This window comes from Apodemus sylvaticus, chromosome 1 (genome assembly GCF_947179515.1).
Source record: "Apodemus sylvaticus chromosome 1, mApoSyl1.1, whole genome shotgun sequence".
NCBI classification, from domain to species: Eukaryota; Metazoa; Chordata; class Mammalia; order Rodentia; family Muridae; genus Apodemus; species Apodemus sylvaticus.
Window position 1 is genome coordinate 118000528 of NC_067472.1, and position 22376 is coordinate 118022903.

At 37.1% G+C, this 22376-nt stretch overlaps 1 protein-coding gene across 1 annotated transcript in view; it reads right to left on the reverse strand.

Annotated features, from left to right (window-relative positions):
• Rab38 (RAB38, member RAS oncogene family) overlaps positions 1–21862 on the reverse strand; it is a 70573-nt gene extending 48711 nt beyond the window's left edge. Inside the window, exon 1 of the mRNA XM_052177647.1 lies at positions 21541–21862. Coding sequence (XP_052033607.1) covers positions 21541–21742 — 202 coding nt within the window. The 5' untranslated portion in view covers positions 21743–21862. The remainder of the gene's footprint in view (positions 1–21540) is intronic.
• Positions 21863–22376: the final 514 nt, after the last annotated feature.

Below are 22376 nucleotides of genomic sequence, written 5' to 3' on the forward strand. Positions count from 1 at the left end.
GTTGTGTTTTAATCTATATCTTAGTAACTAACTTTATACTTTCCTTTTGTTCTCTATATCTACTCAAAGATATTTTCTCAAGTAATTCTTAGAACTATTTTTGGCATAATTTCTTTCTTTAATATTATTCTAACTTTCCCTCTTCCAGATTCTCTCTTGACCTGCCTCTTAAATACTGATTACCTCTATAGGCACTACAAAATATAGTCCCTTAGCCAAAACCCTAGAGGAACTGTCTCTGAAATCTATCAGGACATAAGAAAAGAGAACGAACTATCTTCAACAAAAAAGTTAAGATTGAGATTGCTAATATCTGCCACTGTGGTTAGTTTCAAATATAATTAGCATTATAGAATATTAAAACATAATTAAATATATATCATCAGAAACCTAAAGTAAGATTAAAAAATGGAAAGAATAGGGAAAAACAGAAAGACTGAGATATACTTTTTTAACAGAAGCACAAAATACAAATGTAGCAAACAATTTCATGATGATGCTTCCACAAGCTCCCAACTCCTTGGTACTAGAAACCAAAGATAATGAGATGCATGAAATTCAAGAAGAAGAGCTCAGAGTCCTACTTTTAAAGAGAATCAGTGACTACAAAGAGAGCTCAAATAAGTGAACAAATGAAGCAAGGAAATCAGGATCTAGACAGCAAAGGTACTACAGTAGCTAAATCAGTAACCTGGAGAAGAAATTTAAATATCAAGTGTCCAGAGGACAATTACACTAAAGATCTGAAACTACAAAAATAGAAATTTTGGAAATGAAAGAATAAATCAATCAAATAAAGAACAGGAAGTATGTTCAACACAGAAATCCAAGCAGAAGATCTAATTTCAGGAACAAGAGTGAAACTTGGGAAAATTTTCAGGCTTAAGTAAAAACAAAATTAATCAATGTGAAAAAAACTCATAAGAACTATAGGTTGTGTTCAAGACACAGAATCTAAAAATCTGTCAAGTAGAAAATGGACATGGTAAAGCCTAAAGGAATAGAAAATGTATTCAATAAAATTAATAGACTTTTTTCTATAACTAGAGAGACATTCAAATTCAAGAGGCATTTACAATTTCCAAATATTCATGATTAAAGAAGAATCCACCACAACATAGCTGTTAAAATGTCAATGGTACAAACAAATAAAAGAACATTAAAAACTGTAAGTTAAAATTACCAAATTATTACATAGATGAGTATTATCAGAATACCATCAGCTCTCACATCAACAATCTTAAAATGCAGTGTGAAGCCCCAAGACATATTTTAATTATACAGAAACTCATTGAGACATGCAGATTTTAGGTCTGACTAATCTCAGAGCATATTGTTTTCATTTGCAAGAGCTTTAAAATAATGTTTTAATTACTAAGAGGAAAAGCCATGTAAGCCTGAAATGCTACGCTTTAAGCCCTCGAAGAAAAAAAAATTATCAAAGATGCCTTACATAGAGAGTTGTCCCTTAAAATTGACAGAGAATTTAAAAACATCTAATAATAAACAAAAAATAAGGCACTTATGACAATCAGGCCAACATTGCAAAATATGTTAAAATGAGAAACTACACAGTGAAAGAAGAAAAACAGACTCATCATTGGGCACATACTAAATAATACAATTTATTACAGGAACTGATAAAAGATTAGAAATTGATAAGGGATCACATCATGTTCAACACAGGAAAACAAAAATCCCCAAAATGAACTGGAGGGGAGAAGAAACAATAACCTGCCTCCCCCCCCAAAAAAAATCATGAGAATATTAAATCCCTCTCAGTAACTGGAAATGCAACCAGACTCATTTATTGAAAGAAAGACTAACTGATAGATTAAAAGCAACATTCAACTAGTAAGCACTAATAAAATCCATTTCTTTATGTACTAATTGTTTTTAAAAGTTGCTAATTATAAAAGTACCACATATATCTAATGACTGCCACATTATACGATGCCAGTACTATCTGAGGCAACACAGGCTATTATATTGGTCTCTGAACACTCGATACACAATGATGTTATCATGCAAATCCCTGCTCTCCAGAGTTTATATTTTAATGGGATGGCAGACTAACAATTAAAGTATGTAGTATGATAAAGAGGTATTCAAAATATATTTCCATTAAAGGCAATAGAAATTAGCATACTCTGTATGTTTCCTCCCCCTCAATAATATGATTTACATAAATGGCCATTACAGAACAACTACTATCCTCCCTGTTTAGTTACTTATCATTATTCGTTTCTTGGAGATTAAGATCACACCCAGGGTCTCAGGAGTGCGAGGTAAGGCCTCTCTCTACCTGAGGGCTACACTCGCAGGCCTTATGCACAGAATAAAATGAGAAAATTGAGACTTGGAATGTCGGGAGCTTTATCAAATTAAACAGGTGGCAAGCTTGCAAACTCAGAATCTAAACCTCAGCTGTCTGAATTCAAAGTCATGTTTCTTCGCTAATATCAAGTGCTTTCAGCTTCTACACCACACTCTTGTGCTACCTTGACTTCAAACCTATGTTCCAGAAGCAGCCAACTCAATCCAATTTTACAGATACTCTCTGGACATATGTAGAATCTGTGACAGCCTGTGGTCTATGTCCTTACAACAGTGAGCTAGTCTCTTCATTAAGTAGTCTAAAATCTACATCTCTGATATTGCAGAAAGTCATTTTCTCTTAAAGAATAAAGATTGGTTTGAGAATTAGTTGCAGTCGGCTGGAATCAGTTCGACTCTGAAAATCTTCCAAATGAGTATTGGCGAATTCTTAGACTTTCTCAATTAAGCCTTCCTCATCTGGAAAGCATTTAGAAGTATATGGAGACCAGTTTTATGCAGATGGAATGCATTAACATAGACTATTCAGCAGTCAAATTCGCTTTACTATGTTAAAAACATAATAGAAAAAAGACATAAGCTCTAAAAACGGAGTTTTGGATCACAGTTTAAGACAAGCCCCTGTTATAGGTACTTGAGCAGAGACAAAAGAAAAGGTGAACAAAATCCTATTAACTCTCATTCTGTTTGCTAATGATTGCTGGAGGCAGGGAGTATTGAAGGATGGATTTTTTATTTCTGAGCCACAAATCTTTATTTATTTTGGATCATAAAATTACAATAATCGGAATCTTTTCATAGAAAAATAAAATACTGAAAATTCTATGTATTTAGGGGAATTCATGCCAACAGGATCTCTAATTATACTTCATAAAAACTTAGAGCCCAATGTTTTGTCCTGGTAAATTTTCATAAAAAGCAATAAATGTTTAGAGGGCTATTTTCTCATTGGTATTACGGAAAAGGCAGTTTCCTAAATATGCCCTGAGAAAGGATGGAATTTGATGCTCTTGCCTTAGTATTTGAGCTTCTCCTCAGGATTGTGTGCTAGAGAGTAGCATTTCGTCAGAACCAGCACATGACAATCTATAGGTTGCACAATAGAGAAACTTAAAAATGTTTCCCATAGTCATCAAGTCAATGAAGGAGAAGGCTAAAACATTCTTCATATGACCCACAACCCATGGATGAACTTCCCTTTTCCCCAAATGACCTCCCTTTTCATTTTTTAATGCCATATACAAATAATGATGTCCTTTGATTCCACTCAGGGTGGAACATGACATTTCAGTGCAAATGGGGAAAAAAGCCCTCTGTCTCATTCAGAACTTGGAAGGCCTCTAGGCTTGTTAAAGATGTCTCATGATCTTTCTAGAGAGCTAACCAAAAGAAAGGCAGTCATGGGTTACTCAATAATCTTCTTGTCAAGAGGTTTGCAAAGTAGATGACTCTCAAAAATGAAGATTTTACTTTTAACATACGGCCGAGGATCACCTTCAGAGTATGAAAACAGCAATATATGGTCTTATAGCCTAACAGGGATTGAAAACGTGTATAAGTGTGTGAGTGAATGAATCAGAAACAAGGAGAAAGCAATATGTTTCTAGAATGAAAAGACCTTTGTATATGGAGGTCACTGGGCCAACCCACAGGGAAAGTTTGTATTTTTGACATTCCAGAAAGGGGTCACAGTCAGACCAGAGGATTTCTGGCACTCACATCTTATCCTTCCTCCTAATCAGCTGACAGCCCTAATTGCTGGCTCTTGTTAAAAGTGAAAATCATGTGACTCTCAGTGAGTGCCCACTTATAGGTAGAGACCTGAACAGTCTATCCAGAATAAATTTATTTTAAAACAAAACAAGGACTATGATTCAAAAACTATTTCTGGCATCACAGTACTCACTGAACACACATTTACTGGACCTGTATTTAACTCTTTGCCACTAACATGGAGGGTTTTGCCCACAAGAAGGCCCAGGAGTCATACTTGGTTTTTCTACTTAAACTGACCTAATTCCCAGTTGTGGCACAACTTGTCTTATGGTCTCTAAACACACTCCAGCATAGTGTAGATAATGCATCATGAGTCTACTTCCAGCTTTGAGAGATGTGAGATTGTAAGCACTATTTGAGGAGTCAGAAAATGTGGGCCTTAATTTTGTCACCAATAAAATCTTTCAGAAATCAAGGTAGCCTTAAACAAACATTTCTGTCTCTGCCTCTCATTTTTCTGTGGTGCTAATGACATTGATAAGGATGATCGCTAAGGCCACCCAGTCGCTCTTTTTTCTACGACTTAGTCAAACTTTGGCTCTGCTTTCTAGTGGCCTGTAATAGCTTCCTTGGTGTCCCAAGCATAGTATATATACAAATGTCACAATCATAATATGTATTTCATGGTATTTTCATTTAATGATCCATGTTCTTGTTTGTCTTCTGTGGCTGTGATCAAACACTAATAAGCAAACCAACCTAGAGAGAAAAGTTTGGTTTATGGGTTCATCATCAAGGGAAATCAAGGCAGAAAATAAAGCAGGAATCTGGAGGCAGTCACTGAAGCAGAGACAACTAAGAAATACTGCTTACTGGCTTGCTTTAATGCTTTGTCAGCTGTATTTTCTTATACAGTCTGGGCCCACTTGCTCCAGTACTGCCCACAGTAGGCTATGCCCTCCTCCATCAATTAGCTGTTAGGGTTCCCTCTTCCCAGGTAACTCCAGGCTCTTGTCAAGTCCACAGCCATAGTTAACTATAATAGTCAGTACCCTAGTGCTCTCACTAAGAACAACCAACCTGTTTTAAGCCTGAGTCTCCTAAACAGGCATAAAGTGTTTGGCAGAAGCATAAAAGGTTATAATCTAGAAAACCTTCAGCACAACATCTTGTATTCTAAATTTATGTAAAGTGTTTTTGAGGTTATGTTGGCATCCATTTTCCTAACAACTTTGCGTTTTTAGTATTTTATTTTATGAAAAGTGATGTCTACCTACTTTTTTTCTGATTGATATAATTTTATGATTCATTGTAAATAAAGGTTTGGAGCTCATAATATAAAAATCAACAACAGTCAAAATTAGAGGTAATAGGATCTTGTTCACTTTTGTCTCTGTTAAAGTATCTATAATTGTGTTTTATCTTAAACTCTAATCCCAAACTCTGTTTTTAGAACCTACATCATATCTCTATTATATTTTCAACATTGTAAAGATAATTTGACTGCTGGGTGCTTAGTCTACGTTAATGCATTCCATCTGCATAAAACAACTCTCCATATTTTTATAGACACTTTTCAGATGAGGTGGGCTTAACTGGTGAATACTAAGCAGATACTTTTAGCCAACTGACCCTAGCCCATGGTTTGTGACTTCAGATTAGTCATTCTTCATGATGGGCCTCAGTCTTCTATCTGTCCACTCTAAACTATATTCTATGTTGTTTTTGGGAATCTGGCAAGTGTAATGGTCAATATAATTAAATTTATAGAATTAACTATGTGGGCATGCCTGTGAGGGAATATCTATGAGGGAAGATCAACCTTAACCGAGGGCAACACAGTAACATGAGCTAGAGTCCTGGTCTAGAAAGGAAAAGAAAGAAAGTGACCTGAGTACTGCCCTTTACTCTTTTCTGTTTCCTGAGTGTGCTGTAGTGTGACCAGCCACCTCCTGTTCCTGCCACCATATGTGTCACCAGAAAATATCTCTCAGGGAGATATAGATGCAAATAAACCCACATTGAAGTTGCTTTGTTTCATTACAGCATGAGAGAACTGATACAACAGATGCCCAAATTGATCACCTCTTACCCATGCTGTGTTTGCCAATCTGATTCATAGCATCACTGACACATCCACCCAGAATGAACTGTATTCTCCATAAAAATGGTCTCTGTCCTAATACCCATCCCAAATTCTGCTACTTAAAGTGCCTCTTAACTATGCCACTTCCTCCAATCCATCAAAATTGCTGCTGCTTGCTAAAGTTGCATCACCTGGATCCCTTGGCAGGTCCCTTACTGACTCTTACCGCTTTTCTATACATAAGTGTGAGTAGAACTGCATCAATACAGGTCTTCCAATTATTTCAATCTGGTAACATTTTTAAGAAATCTGAAAAATGAAAACACTTCCTGCTCTACACTCTAGAGACATGCTGTTTGGTTTTGTGTGGAGCCCATAAAATTTCATTTAAAAACACACTATAGGAGACATTAATGTATGCCCCTGTATTATAACTCAAATTTTATTAGGATCTACTTACAAAAGGTAATTCTTGCCCTCATAGTGCATTTTTTAGTTGTTTTTAATCACACATATTTAAGAAACTATCTATTAACACTATACACAATGCTGTATATCTTTTGTCTCTGCCTACCTTTACAAAAATCATCTCACTTCCTTCAAAATGCTCTATGGCTCGGTCATGATGGAAACATCATCTCCCTAAATGGCCTAAGGCAGCTGTTATATGAGATTTAGGTGTTTGAACTTGAGTCCACCTGTCTGCACAGCAAGCACTAGTACCTTCTGAACCAACTCATCAGACCCACACCATTGTGTTTATCCTACATCACGATCACTTATCATGGGATGTATACATGCTTCAACCTCTCTTGTAGTAGTTAAAATCTCAGAGAATGGGATAGTTGACATTCTAAGTTGTAACGTTTGAGAACTATTTCTCAATAAATAAGGTGAGGGCTCCAGATACTATGATGAAAATAAATTGAACTTACTTTTTTTTCTATGATAGAGTATATACTCAGAAGACACTGATGCATGCTGGCATACTTACTCAAGAATCATCTCTCATTTCTAGTGAATGATTAATAGGTGTTAATTAGAGAAGAAAATCAACATTATTCTAACAAGTTCATACACATATTGTTCCAATGAATTTCAGACTAGAGTCTTATATTTTTGAGCCGTTCTCATTCTTAAGAAATAGTATAATGAATTTACTACAAGTAGTTCATGTTTGAGAGTTATGGCCCAATCATAAGATCTAAAAGAGGTATAAATATGTTCTCTGTATTTATAGGACTAGTAGATGAACTGCAGAAAGTCAATATAAAAATCAAAAGTAAATATAGCTCTTTCACAGTGTTCTCAGAAAAAAACTAATCAAGTCATACAGTTCCTTCTGTGGTAAAAGAAACACTGAGCTGTTAATAGAGTAAGCTTTTTCTGAAGGCTTGGGGAAACCAACATGCTATGATAGGTGACTATAAATTTCTTGTTTTTTTAATCCTGTAGAAGATTTTTATCTCTCCATTCTTAATTATTTTGCCCTGATATGCCAGTGACAGAAAGGTATTTATTATTCACTATTTTCATCACATCTAGACATAAATCATGCTTAATACCAACCTTTTATCGTCACCCTGAAACACTACCAAGTGATCTACAACCATAACCAAATTTCTATCACGACCATGGTCACCTATGAGCATTGAAAGTCCATTAAGGTTTATATTTGAAGTAAAAGAGAAACTCTATGTTATGGTTAGATATGAAATGTCTCCCTCCCAAAGCTCAGGAACTGAAAACTTGAGCTTTACCCTAGTTAAGGGGAATGGGTTATAAAGATGGTTATTTCATATACCCATTTATGATTTCACACTAATTAGAGATGGGACGTGGCTACAAGAAATAGGTACCCTTGACTGTGGGGAGTAGTTTTCTCTCTCTCTCTCTCTCTCTCTCTATATATATATATATATATATACATATATGTATGCTCTATGGCTCATATATGTATGTATATGTATATATAGAGAGAGAGCGAGAGAGAGATTGATATATATATCAATATATATCAAGATATATATCAATATATATCAAGATATTTATCAAGATATATATGTATATATGTATACATATACATATATATATATGTATATATATGTCTTTCTCTCCCCTCTCCCTCTCTTTCTCCCTCTTTCCCTTCCTCTACTCCTTGTCCATATATATACTGGTGATTTCAATAAGAATGGCTCCCATAAGCTGAAGGGATTTACAGCCCCATAGGAAGAACAATGAGGTCGACCACCCCAGATGCCCCAGGACTCCCAAGGACTAAACCATCACTCAACGGGTACACATGGTTCCAGCCAAAAAATGTGGCAGAGGAATGCCTTGTTGGATATCAGTGGAAGTGGGAGGAGAGGTCCTTGGTCCTGTGAAGGTTCAATAGATGCCCCAACAAAGGGAAATCAAGGGCCGCGGGAGGTAGGAGTGGGTCGGGTGGAGGGTCATATACTTGGAAGCAGGGGGTGGGAGGAAGGGTTGAGGGTTTTCGGGGAGTGGGGAAAGCAGGAAAGATTTTTCGCATTTGAAATGCAAATGGAGACTATATTAAATTAAAAAAAGTAAAAAAATAAATTAAAAAAAATGGCTCCCATATCTTTTCTTTTCCCTATCTTTCTTTCCTAAGTACAATGAGATGATCAAAATAAACCTTATTTCATTATGTTTTTTTTCCTCAGATGTTTGTCACAGTGACATAAAGGCTACATAACAACCCTAATCCCTTAGTGTCTTCCCAACAGATAAGTGTATGTTTACCAAGTCTTCACCTTTCCGTCTTGCCTGTTGTATTTGTCACTGTCATTCTACTTAGACTGAAGTAAATCAAATCTCATCATGTAACAACAAACAAAAACTCTTAATGTTGATAATGTTCTAACAATAGGTCCAGCTATTACTTTTTTTTTTCAGTTTTATGGTGATTATATTGTATGGTGAGAGATAAACAACACATTTTTAAAAGAAAGCAAAATGGAAAGAATACTATTTATTTGTTTCTTTTAAATTGTTATGGAGAAAAAATAAAACAGAAAAAGAGAAAAAATGTATTCTGACACTGGGGACAGACTTTAAATGATTAGATAGAGAATCCTCCAGTAAAAGGACATCATTTGAGAAAAGATGAAAAAATTAAAGGAATAAACTATGTGAATATTCTGTAGATTTAAACAGAGGGAATGCCTATCACAAAGAAAATGAAGCACAAATCAGTCTGTCTTTTCTTTGAGGAAATAGTACAGGGATTATGTGAGACACCAAAGACTAAATATGGGCCAGAATAGACTGGGGTTAAACAAAGAGACCAGAAGGTCTAGAGTATATACAGTTTGGTGCCATCGTATTGATATTCTCTTTAATGAATGCTGGGCAAGAGAAAAAACATTGAAGGACTGCAAGCAGGCAAGAAATCATGGGTTACTGAGCAGGTGCATTGAGAAATTATGTGTGGGAGTCAGGATAGGACTGGAGCCACCAGTTAGGAAGGTATTGCCGTAGCAGGCAAGAAATTATTATTTGAATTAAAGCAGTAGTTATGAAGATTGTTTGTTGGATACTACTGGAGACAGAGACAGAGACAGAGACAGAAGAGGAATTGTACAGCAAGGGATAATTCAAGTATGACTTTCAGAGCCTCAAGGAAAAACAGGACTTTACTATTAGCTAGAATGGAGATGATTTCATTAGGTTTGAAGTGTGGCACTCAATGACAGAAAGTTAAGTCAGGACTCTGACATGTTACAGTTGAGATTAGAATTCTATTAATAAACACATTGCATAGAGAGCTGAATGTATGGTCTGAAGTTCCACAGGGAGGTCGGAACTGTGTTGTTAAATGTATTTTCTTTTCTATGTACTACTACCAAATTCATGACCCTGTGTCTCAATATCAACACTTGTAGAGACTAATGTACCTGGAGCCTCAAGGTGAGATGTATAATTAGAAGCTGAACTGCTAATATGTGGTGCGATCCACACCAGGTTTCAAACCATTTAAATTAGCCCCTTCAGTTATAACAGAAAGGGAGCTACATCATAAATATTTCCATATTGGAATACCTTAAAAATTCTGAACACATAGAAATACAGAACTCATATTAATAAGTCATGACCATCTATTGTTCAATTGTGAACACTTTTCAACTAATCAACACTAAGCTTCTAACTTTTAAACAGAAAAAATTTGTTTACTACTTCCTTCAAAAACTCAGGTACCCAAAAAACACCATTTTAACATACATATTTCATTCATACCATTTAAATAAGATGAGTATACCTTCTTTTTAAACATGACTATGACTAGACTATAACTATTTGGCTTTTAACTTGTTTTTGTTTCTTACATTTCCACAGCAATGGCTCACTTTATCACCCTCTTGGTTATTTAACTTAGCACCTACTTGTAGTATTTTTTATGTTCTGTAAGCTTCTGCAATGTGTTCATTGACATTGCAGATTCCTCAAGCCACTAATTCAATTACTCAATCACAGTACTCATGTTTGCATAGCACATGGATTCTAAGAGGCTCTGAGTGTGTGCTCTTAATAGACTTACATAACAGAATGAAACTAGCAGTGCAGGGACTTCATATAATAAAGTGACTATTTTGATTAATATTTGTGGGAGGAAACCCTTGCAAGAAAAGAAGTGGACTGAATAAAGAAGAATCACAGATCTTCTACATTTACTTCCTATTTCTTTTAAAGTGTTCATAAAGATTTCAACCTACCTGTATTTCAGAACTATACAAGCTCTTTCCATCATTTTAGATCCACTATAAACAATGGCTCTTATTTAGTACTCAGGGTAGTTATCATTTATTAAATTTATCTATCAAGAATAAATAAGCTATCTGTGATATGTTTAACTAAGTGAAAATGTACAAGAAAATATGATTCCATTAAAAATATTTGCTATGTAACATGAGCTAGTTTTGAACTTGTGATCTTCCTGCTTTACATCCCAAATGTTGGCATCACAGGTGTACACTGCCTTCCCTGGCCTAAATTTAAAATTCTTTATTATTATTTTCATTAAAATTATTAAACAGTAACAATTTTAATTGAAACCATTGCTGCTCTAAAAATAGCAGTCATCCTAAATTATGTTTACTAGTTGATTAGCTCAATACATCCAATGAACACCAAGCTTTAAATTATTTAGCATTGAATGGTAGTCCTAAGAAACCTTTAAAACCACTTTGATACATACCATACAAAAATACCCTCTTATTTTCAATCTTGATTCTCAAAGGATTTCCAGAGTCCTTTAGAGGATTAATTCCCCAAAACATATGCCAGAAATGGTCTACTATGCAGACAGGAAATGAGGACAGTGGGGCAAGTCTGTCTCAAAGAGTTAAGAAGTCATTCATTAACCCAAGGCACACACATTTCTAAATTATAATTTACAAAATCTTTTTCAAGTTGTGCTATGTTTATTTGCTACAAGATACTTTTTTGTGTGTATAGCAAAACAAACAAAAAATAGCATACAAATGTATATCAAGACCCAGGCTAGCCTTGAACTTGCTACATAATCCAGGATGATCTTTGATGAGCTTTGATCCTTCTGCCTACACAGTGCTGAGATTATTGACAAAGTTCACCATGTCTGGTTTCATATAGTACTGAAGAGCAAACTGAGCACTTTATGTGGCAAGCACTTTACAAACTGAGTTACTCAAAAAATATGCTTAAGTCACCTGGTGTTAATCTTTTAAAGAACAGAAATTTTAGGTATTTCCTTTGGCTTAAATAAGAAATTATTTTGACACTAAGAATTTAATGAACTAAGAGTCTGAGATTTTCTGCATAAACTACTAGAGGATACTCTATTTTCTTTACATCAAAGCACATACAAAGACACAGAAAGAGACCCTCCTATCACCATAAGAGATTTTTTATTATTTGGAAACCACACAGCTAGTCTTAGCTTTCTTTCACAAATGAGATACTGCTGCCCCTCAGGTACTGTAGTTTTCTGGCCTAAAAGTCATATATAAACATGGGTTATATTAGGCTCAGCTAATCATAATCTTTCATTGATGGTGAGTGTAAAGAATTTAGCTTTCCTAGTAGATGGACTTTAAACAATCTAAGAGTTGCAAAACTGTTAATCATATATTGGGAAGCATAAGAATAGACTGGTTAGAAAATAGGAGTAGTGGTCAGATAAATCGTAACACAATAGATCTTCTTATTTGTATGCCTGTCCAAAAAGTTTTATATGTTTCTCATTTTTATATTCTAAGCATAGTTTTCTTGTCCAGATAAACTCATTGTGAGCAATGAAGCTAATGGTACATATTCCTATATTGTGCCTGTCCCTCAATAAATAGAGGTATTAATAACAAATTTATTGCAGAGGAAAGCAAGTTTCTCAACAAGGACTCTGAATCAATTTGTTTTGAACTTCCTCTATGCATTAGAGATAAATTTTTTTGGAATCCCCCTCACACTATAAATACTTGGTCTGCATTAGCCCGAGGAAGTCAACAAGAAAATCCATCATTCTTCTTGGGAGAGCAATTTTATGCAAGAGTAGTAAACTAATTAAAAGTGAAATTTGAATATAAATATAGGGAACAAGGCTAAACAGTGCATCAGGAAAATACAGACTACAAAAATTACAGAGTTGAGGAAAATGATAATCAAACATTTCAAACTATCCAGTCATCTTAAGTTCATTATCTCTTCTTTCCAAAATTAGGCCAAGCCGGGCTGTGGTGGCGCATGACTGTAACCCCAGCACTCTGGGAGGCAGAGGCAGATGGATTTCTGAGTTCAAGGCTAGCCTGGTCTACAGAGTGAGTTCCAGGACAGCCAGGGCTATACAGAGAAGCCCTATCTTGAAAAAAACACCCCCCCCAAAGAAAAAACAAAAACAAAAAAAGGGGGGGAAAAGAAACAAAATTAGGCCTTTACTTAGCTCTCTTCTGAGTCCACAGAATCTAGAAGCATGTGGGAAACAGGCCCCTGTGCACATCTCTGGGAGATTATCTTGATTTCTTTAACTGATGAAGGGAGACCCATGCTAACTGCATGTGGGGTCCTTACTGAGGCAGGGGAACCTGCACTGTGTAAAATGGAGGAAGCAAGCTGACCACTAGCATGTGTGCACACATTGTTCACTGCTCTCTGAATGTGAACATGGTGCTCTGGGCTCCTGCTACCTTGACTTCCCTTCTGGGATTAACTGTGAGCTACAATAAACCCCTTGCTCCCTTACATTGCCTTTGTTAGAACATTGTGTTACAAGTGGAAACCTAGCGAGGACACCCTCCCAAGTAGCATTCTCACTTTCTCTACTTCTTTGCTGACCACAACCACATAATTAAAATATGTACCAAATAACTCATGGCAGAGGTTTCTGAAACTTGCACAGTATATCTACAAAGGGATAAACTCACTCTAATACAAGACTTGACACCAAATATTACAGGGGAATTAAAAAAAAATGTCACATGGGACTCAAAGGACAAAGAAGCTTCTACTGAAAGAGACAATTGGGGGATTTCCATAGGGCATTTGCTTTTCAAATGAGTCAAATATTAGCATTATGATGTATGGAACCAAAGAAAAGATCTCATGCATCTTCAAGACAGACAGAAAGGAGAAGAGACAATAAATATGGGACCAAACATGGAATACCAAGGAGTTAAAATGACTAAAATATAAATATTAGCATGCATGGTCACTGGGATGCTTTTCATTTTTGTATGATTGTTAAAGAGCCTGAGGATGTAGCTCAGTGGTATATCTCTTGCCTTAGCCTTCACAAGGTTCTGAATTCAATCCCTAGAGCTACTGGAAAAATATCCTGTTTGCAACTGAAGTGTGGATCCCTCTTGCCTACCCAATTCCATCATATTTGAACCTCAGTACTTAAGATAACACAAGCTAACTACTTTTTAAAAAGGTTTTAATTCTTCAGGCCTCATCAATAATAAACAAAGAATTAGTTTTAACATTAATAATTTCTGTGGGCCTGAGACTCCAATGTTATTCTTCCAAACCATAAATCCCTTTATCTCTAAAGGACTGGAAAGGTTTGGATGAGGTACAAGATGTAACTATATAAAATTACTTTTCATAAGTTATTACTCCATTTAACATACTGAAAATTCCTAAGAACATATTTTTGTACTTGACCTTTAAACAACTGACATTTTAATTCAAATTATAGATTTTGACAAATGAAGAATCATAGCTTTTAAAATCATATTTAAGCTTATTCCCCAGTTTTTAATGTTAAAAATGCTAGAACACCTCGTTAAGGTGTTTGGTTATCATATATCTTAATTTACCAAATACTTTATTTTTTACATATGTTAATATGTATAAAATTCTGGTCCTTCAACCACAATCACATTTGAATTAGTAACTCTTTTATTTTATCAATAAAATTGAAAATCAATCTGTCTTGGAAAGAAATTAATGATATAATATTTGATTAGAAATGTTTTGTTATGCAAATACTCATTAAATGTCAACTATGTGCTAAGTACTATGTTAGGATCTTGGAATACAGTTTGATTGAACATACTATTCTTGCATAGAAGAAGAAACATAATCTAAAGAAAATACAGACTAATCTGTGATTTTGGAAATAGTGACTCCTCCTATCCTCATGTGAAGTCAACAGATAGAATGGATGGAATAAGAGAGGATATGTTGGAGTTACCTAAGTAAAGCAGAGGAAGGCACATTGATAAAGGGGCAATTGTGTAAGCTATTGTATGGCAGGGAAAGTAAGTAAATGTGACGTTGTGAGATTCCTGTACAGTCTAATGCCATGTGTAGACAATGAAACCGATGAGCAACAGAAGCCTGGTCATGTGAAGCCTTGAAATTCATAGTGAAAGGCTTAGTCTTCAACTCTGAAAATCGCATTGTTTGGTAGCAAGAGGCCAACCTGAAAAAATCAAACTAGATGAGGACTCTATATGAGGACTGGGGTGCTGTAAAGGTCAATCTGCGAACATGAGGAGGCTGACACCAAGCCTCAGATGGGTGGGGAGCCACCAAGTCATAGTTATTCAAAAAGAAAAAGATCTTTACAAAGTGGAAAAGATAGTATTTCTTGATCTAGGAATGGGAAATCAAAAGAAGAAGAGTGCAAATTCAGAACCATTATCCCAAATAAATAGTGAAAAAATAATTCAAAATCTGAAAATCAAGTCTTAAATTTGAACTTTGACAAGTTATACTAAAGTATAATGACCTAGAGAGAAGAATCTTCCATGGATTCACTATATATCTAAATTTTACTCTAAAATAATTGGGTTACTGTGTCTTTTTGGAATGTCTAGATCATAGAAAAAGACGTAAGAAAGTGTTCACAGGGGCTTGAAAGCCTTGATCTATCCCTTTCGGAAATGAATTATAATAGAAAAAAGCTGTAAGCCTAATTTAAGACAACTATTGTGAAAAAAGTCTTTCTAAGTGATAGCTCTAGTTCAAACACGGTGACCGTATACACATATATACACCCACACACAAGTACACACAAACTTAATAAACTACTAATGTGCAAAAATATTGTAGAGAACATGACCACCAGGAATATGGAATTGTAAGGTGAAAATGCGCAATGTCAAGCATAGAGGTGGTTTTAGAGTCAGAGTCACTATCAGGGAATCTAACTCCAGGAAAGAACAGTGATCACAAGATAAGTTGTGAGCACAAGAAATGCTGTGCTAATTCAGGCTTCATCTAACTTTCTCAGGCTTTTTCAGTCTCAAAAAGTGAGAGGGTGTGGCATGGACGAGATCCACTTTGTTCCAGCTGCAAGAATATTTTGCAATTATCTCTATTAGTACATGTCACTCACTGTTAGAAGTGCCATGCTTGCATGCTTGTATGTCATCATGACCCAAAAAAGTTAACCTTCTTGAGTTCAAGAATCAAGTCATATCTAATTCAATTCCCCTATTCTGACATAGAATCCAACTACAAATGTGAGAGCTGTTCCTGCCAGCCCTCTTTCCCTCAAATCACTTAGAATTGTTTTATGAAACTGGTGCCCATTATTGTGTCAGAACAGGTCCTGGATGATGGGGCATATTCCATATGCTCCCATAACTTAAACCAATGCAAACATAACAAAGGCTCTATAAAAGGTCTTGGCTTCTTCCTCCATGTTTCCTGCACAATATTAAAAAGTCTCCACTTCTGCTTACTATACAATCCACTTAGCTGTAAGCACACAGTGTGCTATTCTGAAAACCTATAATTAGCCAGGATAAAAATGGGGCAACATATTCTCCTGCAGAGATAGGCCCTTCTTTAAATGCATTTTGTTTTACTTGACATACTTGTTTTCAAGTTAGTTTTTTTTTATATATATCTAGATCTAGTGCCAAGATACTTAACACTTAAAAAATTCATTGGATAATTATTTTCTACATAGATACTAAGAATGCTGAAGAAATGGCCAAGTCCAAATCCTTCCTTCGGTTGAGATCACAGCATGAGAACACTTCGAAAACTATAAAGCAGTCTGCTATGGTGACCCAAGTGATGAGAAAAGACAGAACACATGAGTCTTGCATGGATATTGAAATGCTGTTCTCCTAAGCTGGACCTTATTAGAGGCAGCTGTCATATAGAAGCCTGCATCACTAAAACTTCTCCATGGTGAAGAAGCACTCTTCAAACCGCATACAAATAAGATGTTTTACATGCCATTTTTGAATATTGAGTTGGGTTGTGTGATGATTAGTAGACTCAGTCAAATTTCATTCATTCATATGCATATATACATGTTGTAGGTATGTACAGTTATATATAAATATATATAACTATATATATGTATACAGTTATATGGTTATATATATGTATATATGTATATAACTATACATGTCAAAAAACTCACAAGAAAGTTAGGAAAGACTATCATGGATTGCCTATACTGCAGCTCAAGGTAAAGCTTAATATTAGAACTTGTAGAGGCTGAGAGAACATCTTATAAATGTGATATCATGGGCAAATAAAATAATTGCTATTCTATAAGTGAAATACCTGTGTTTCAGTAAGATTTCATGACTTGACCAATACCAAGTATTATATTTTCATCATATATAATTCATATTTAGAATGTATCTGAAACACTCTGCTATTAAACAAGGGGAAGTAGAAAAAAGTTGTTAGAAAGGATGGGGATGGTCATGTTCATTATGGTAAGGAGTGGCCTGTTCAACAGCCATATTTTAAATTCTAACACTACCATATAGCCAGCTATTTTATTAGGAACTTAAATGTCCTTGGACATCCATAATAACAGGTGCTTAAATGATGGTAGCTGCTAGATCTGTAATTGTCTCAATTCCTGAAGCTGTGTCCCAAAGTTCATAGGAGCTCCACAGAGAATTATATAATTCTCTGATTGTTTTCATGGTGCAAATTGCTGGTGTCTGTATCTAGTTTCAAGAGTAGTATGAAAATAAATCTTAAGTATAAATATGTTGTTTCCTTTATTTTTTGTTTTTGTTTTTTGGTTGGTATAAACAGAAAAGAGGAGTATAAATTCACATCTCAATCAGTGATCAAATGTTCAAACATTTTTTTCATTCATTTATTTCAATTTTCTCCATAGTGGCATCTATAAATATCCAAAAAATTGTAAGAAGACAAGAACTGCATAACAACTAAAGGACAGGAAAGTTGGAGAACAACTTAGAGAAGTAGCGAGATAGGAAAATGTGATCAGAATGTATAATATTTAAAAAAAATCAACTTTCAATAAAAGAAAATATGCAGGAAAGAAGGAAAAATTATCTACCAACCAAAGAAAGAAAGATGGCCTTATCTACAAGAACTTGCTGCTTGTCAGGTACTCACAGGATGGGGGACTTGCAGAACCTAGTATGATTTCAAATCAGACAGAATAGGCACAGTCCTGCTTAGCTGTTAATGGGTTAATCCTGGGCAAGGTAACTTAATATATTTGATTCTACCAAGAACATTTGAATAGAGTTGACACAGTCTCTTCTTTGTAGTAGACTTTCTCAGAAATAGGGCAAATTTTGGAGAAATTATCATCTTGTTTCACAAGTCCCTAATATCTTGGGAGTTTCAGAATCAGGCAGGCCAGTCACAGTGATGATATAAGACATACATCATGGGAACCCATATACAAATCAGTCCTTACATCATTGAACCAAATGAAACATAAAGATCTACCTATGACAAGAAGCACCCTGCAGTAGGCTAATCTCCTATAGAGTCAGGGTAAGTCCTTGCCCACTCATCAAAAGTGTCAGGGCTGAGGATAAAGCTCAGTGGATTGCTTGCCTAACATGCCCAAGGCTCTAAATTTGATTCCCAGTACTGTGTAAGCTGAAGATGGTCACAAGTACTTGTAACCTCAGCTCTTGGGAAGCACAGGAAGGAAGATCAGAAGTTTTAAAATCAACTTTGGCTCCACTGTGAGTTCAAGGTAGCCTGGGCTGCATGGTCTCAAATCCAAATGAAAACAAAACAAACACATGGGAGAAATTACAGAGGTGGCTCAGCAGTTAGGCACTTTGATGGCAGTTGCTGAGGACCTACCTGAGTACGCTTCCCAACACCCCCATGATAGCTCACAACTCTGTAAATCCCATTCCAGAGGCGGCAACGCCTTCTTCCTGCCTCCATGGGCACTGCACACGGGTGGACACACACACAGGATACACCCATACACATAAAACCGTGTTTTACTTTTCAAGTTAAAGGAGTTTGAACATTCTTAAAACTCAGTTCACTATGAGACCTCTTGTTCATAGGTCCATCCTAGAGCTAAAAAAAGGAGAAAGGCAGGCTCTGACTTGAGGGCACTCAAAGGCATACTTAACCGAACCTGAATCTCAGTGGAGAGTGGAGGTTGGATTTCTTATAACCTTAGAACCCAGAGGTCTCTAATACAACTTGAAACAATTACATTACAACCATCCTATCCACCAATTACCTTGCTTTTACCCAAGCATCTTTCCACCTCCGACTCAGCAGTTCAGGACCTTTGAGCTTGAAGTTATCAAAGTGAGCTGAGCATTACCATGAGGTTGAATGCCTCTCTGTCTGCTGAATGGACCTCAGATCCTTCATATTTCCTACTTGCATGGACTTCTGTGATTACAGCCTTCCCCACAACTTTGGTCTGAAACCGTGATTTAGGAAAGGAGTCTCAAGTGTGGAAGTTAAAGTGCTTCTGAGAGCAAGCTTGGAACTCAGACTTCCTTATGCTGCAAAATGCATGAGACTAAAACTGATGCTGGACTGGCATTTGAAGGCAAGATATATGTGTGGTGTAGGAATTGCAATGTGTTAGGACTTAGTCACTGTATGTATGCCATGTTCCTCTTGCTTAGTATATATAAATGTACAGAGTTGTAACTCCTAGAGTGTAGCACTATTGCCTTTACCTTGCATTACTGCTTACTCTTCTCTCATTTGGGGGAATAAAATACACTCCCTGCTTATAAATATCAAAAGCTAAACAAAGATATTGGGAATGTATCTGGAACCATGTAGTAGTATTCAGAAGGTATTCCTCTCTAGAGGTATCCCATTCTGGAAGCTCAGAATCATTACATCTTTCTGTTCTTTCTGTTTAGAAGAGGAAACTAAAACTTACCAACATGTAACAAGGCTGAAGACATAATGCTATTTAGACTACAATCACACTAGCTACACATAGATCTTCTGAACAGTAAGCTATTTTAAACTGCGGTCCTGAGGAGGTTGATGCAGCTAAAAGACATTTCAGATACTGAAACATGCAGCAACAGAGGGCACAGGCTCAGTGAACAGCTCAAAGGACTCTAGTTGATTCAGTCTTCAAGTCTCCAATAGCTTGAGCTCCAAAAGCTTCAAGTTTCTCTAGAACTGCTAAAGACTCCAAGCCATGAACCCATCTACAATACAATAACTAACCTTACTGAAAGACTTGCAAGCTCATGGCTACAGAAGCACAGGGGTGTCAAGACCGTACATGTCCTTTTAGGAATTTTCCTTCTTGGCGCTCATTTCAAGTCATGGCAAAATGCTTCCAGTGAAATGCACTAGCTGAAATGAACGTACCTTCTGAAAAAGAATTGCTTACTTTAAATCCAGCACTCATCAAAGGGTTCTTGGTGCTGCAGACCATCAAGAGATATTAAGTAGGGCTATTTGAAATGCATCATGGAGAATCTCATTGGAGTTTAAAACTCCAAAGCAAAAAGATTCTTGAGCTATCACTGCCTAGCCATTTGCAGCTTAGAATGCTACTGCTCTGGTGAGTTAGCATCTAGAATAAGGGGCTAGGCATGCCCCATTACAAAGCAGCCAAGTAGGACCCAGTCTTGAGTACTAACTGTGGCCTGCCACGGTTTTTATTGCACCTAGGAGCTGATATATGTTGTTAGTCAGATCCTGATTTCATACTTTAGAGTTTAGAGTTTTCAAAGAATATACCAAGATCAAATCAAGAAATCTTAAAGCAGATGACATTCATATCATCACAACCCCCACCGTGGCCTCTAGAGAGAGGCAGAGGCAAGTGGATCTCTATGAGTTCAAGGTCACCTTGGCATAGGTTAGGAGAGTTAAATGACTGGACCCCGTCTCAGTTTAAAAAAAAATGTCCTAAAATACATACACTCTCCTCTTTGAGACAGATTATGAAAGAGAATGAGCCAGGGATAGAGGGAGATGGAAGAGAGATGGAAAAGAAGGGAGTGGTGTGGGAAGAGACAGTTCGTTCTAGATTTTCACAAACTCAGCATCTCAAACTTTCCTGACTGAACAGGCCAATAAGCAGTGAGATGACAGTAGTGAGATTTGGAAGAAACTAAATTCCTAAAAACCGAGAACCGGCAAACAAGAAATCACAGGAAGACAGTCCTGTTCCTTCTTAAGTTTCTTAGGGTCTTTCTCCTCTAAATGTAAAAGATGAGAGCCACGCGAGACACTCTGAGCCAAGTTGGGGCTACCTGCGCCCAGAAAAGGACTAGAATGAAAAGAGAATGCGATTACAGTCTCCTTGTGAGTACGGGCCAGAGCCTGCTCTGTACCCAAGGATCCCAGGGCAAAGTGGAGTAACAAGCTCAAATCTTGGTGGAGAACAGCCAGAGAGCCAGTGAAGTTACTAGAAGTTGCAGCAAGAGTTGGGAAGACTCCAACAGAAACAGCAAAAAAATAAGAAAACACTTTCATCCCTTTGAAATCAGGCTTCCAAGCCTTTAAGCCAAAGTTTCCTAGAGTGGAGTGCTCAGGCGATCTGGATCTCCTACTTGATTGCACTCCAGAGTCCCGGGACTCAAAACTGGTTAAAAAGTCACTTTCCATTCCCCGAACCTTCACCACCACCCCCAAACCTCTCACTGCCCCACTCCACCCTGACCCCATTGCACGCCTCTCTGAACGCTCACCTGCAATGTCCCAGAGCTGCAAGCGCACCACGGTCTCTGGGTCCCAGTGGAGCACCTTCAGCGCGAAGTCCACACCAATGGTGGCCCGGTAGTGCGAGGAGAAGTTTTGGTGCACGTAGCGCTTGATGATGCTGGTCTTGCCCACGCCCAGGTCGCCGATCACCAGCAGCTTGTACAGGTGCTCCTTGTGCGGTGTCTGCATCCTGGAGGCCCGCGGGTCTTGCGGAGCCTGGAGCTTGCCCTGGGAAGCACAGCCGGGGCTGGGACGGGAGACCGGAGCTCTAAGTGGGTGCTACGGCTAGGCGTGCTGGCACAGGCTAGGGAGCTGGGGCGGAACTCCTCCCCCGGGTTTAATCCTCCTTCCTACTCTGCGGTCTCCAAAGTGGGAGGAGACAGGAGCAACTCTTGGGACTGGAAGCTAAAGGAGCCGGGACCCCAATGCTACTGCCTGTTCAGCTCTTATTTGCACAGTGCTTTACACCTTTCGCAGAGATTTTTCTCTCGCCTTCCGTCCCTGTCACAAACTTGTGTGGATTTTGTTTTCCACGTTCTGCCTGGGAGAGAACTGAGTGTGGGAAAAGTACCTAGGTCTGCTGAGGCTACAGGGCCCTGCCGCCACCCACACAGTGTTGTGAAGTTCAGTGAGAATCACCTAAGCAGTGGGCACCTAAGTCTTTTCTGTCCGGTATTGTTGCCATTAGGGAAACCCTTTGAGCTCCTTTTGCCTGGGCTTCTATAAAATGCTAATGCTGATCTCTTTCACCTATTCAGCTGTTAATGACCTTAAGAAGAGGCCACAGGAGATGAAATGCCAAGGGCTTACTACACTTTCAGCC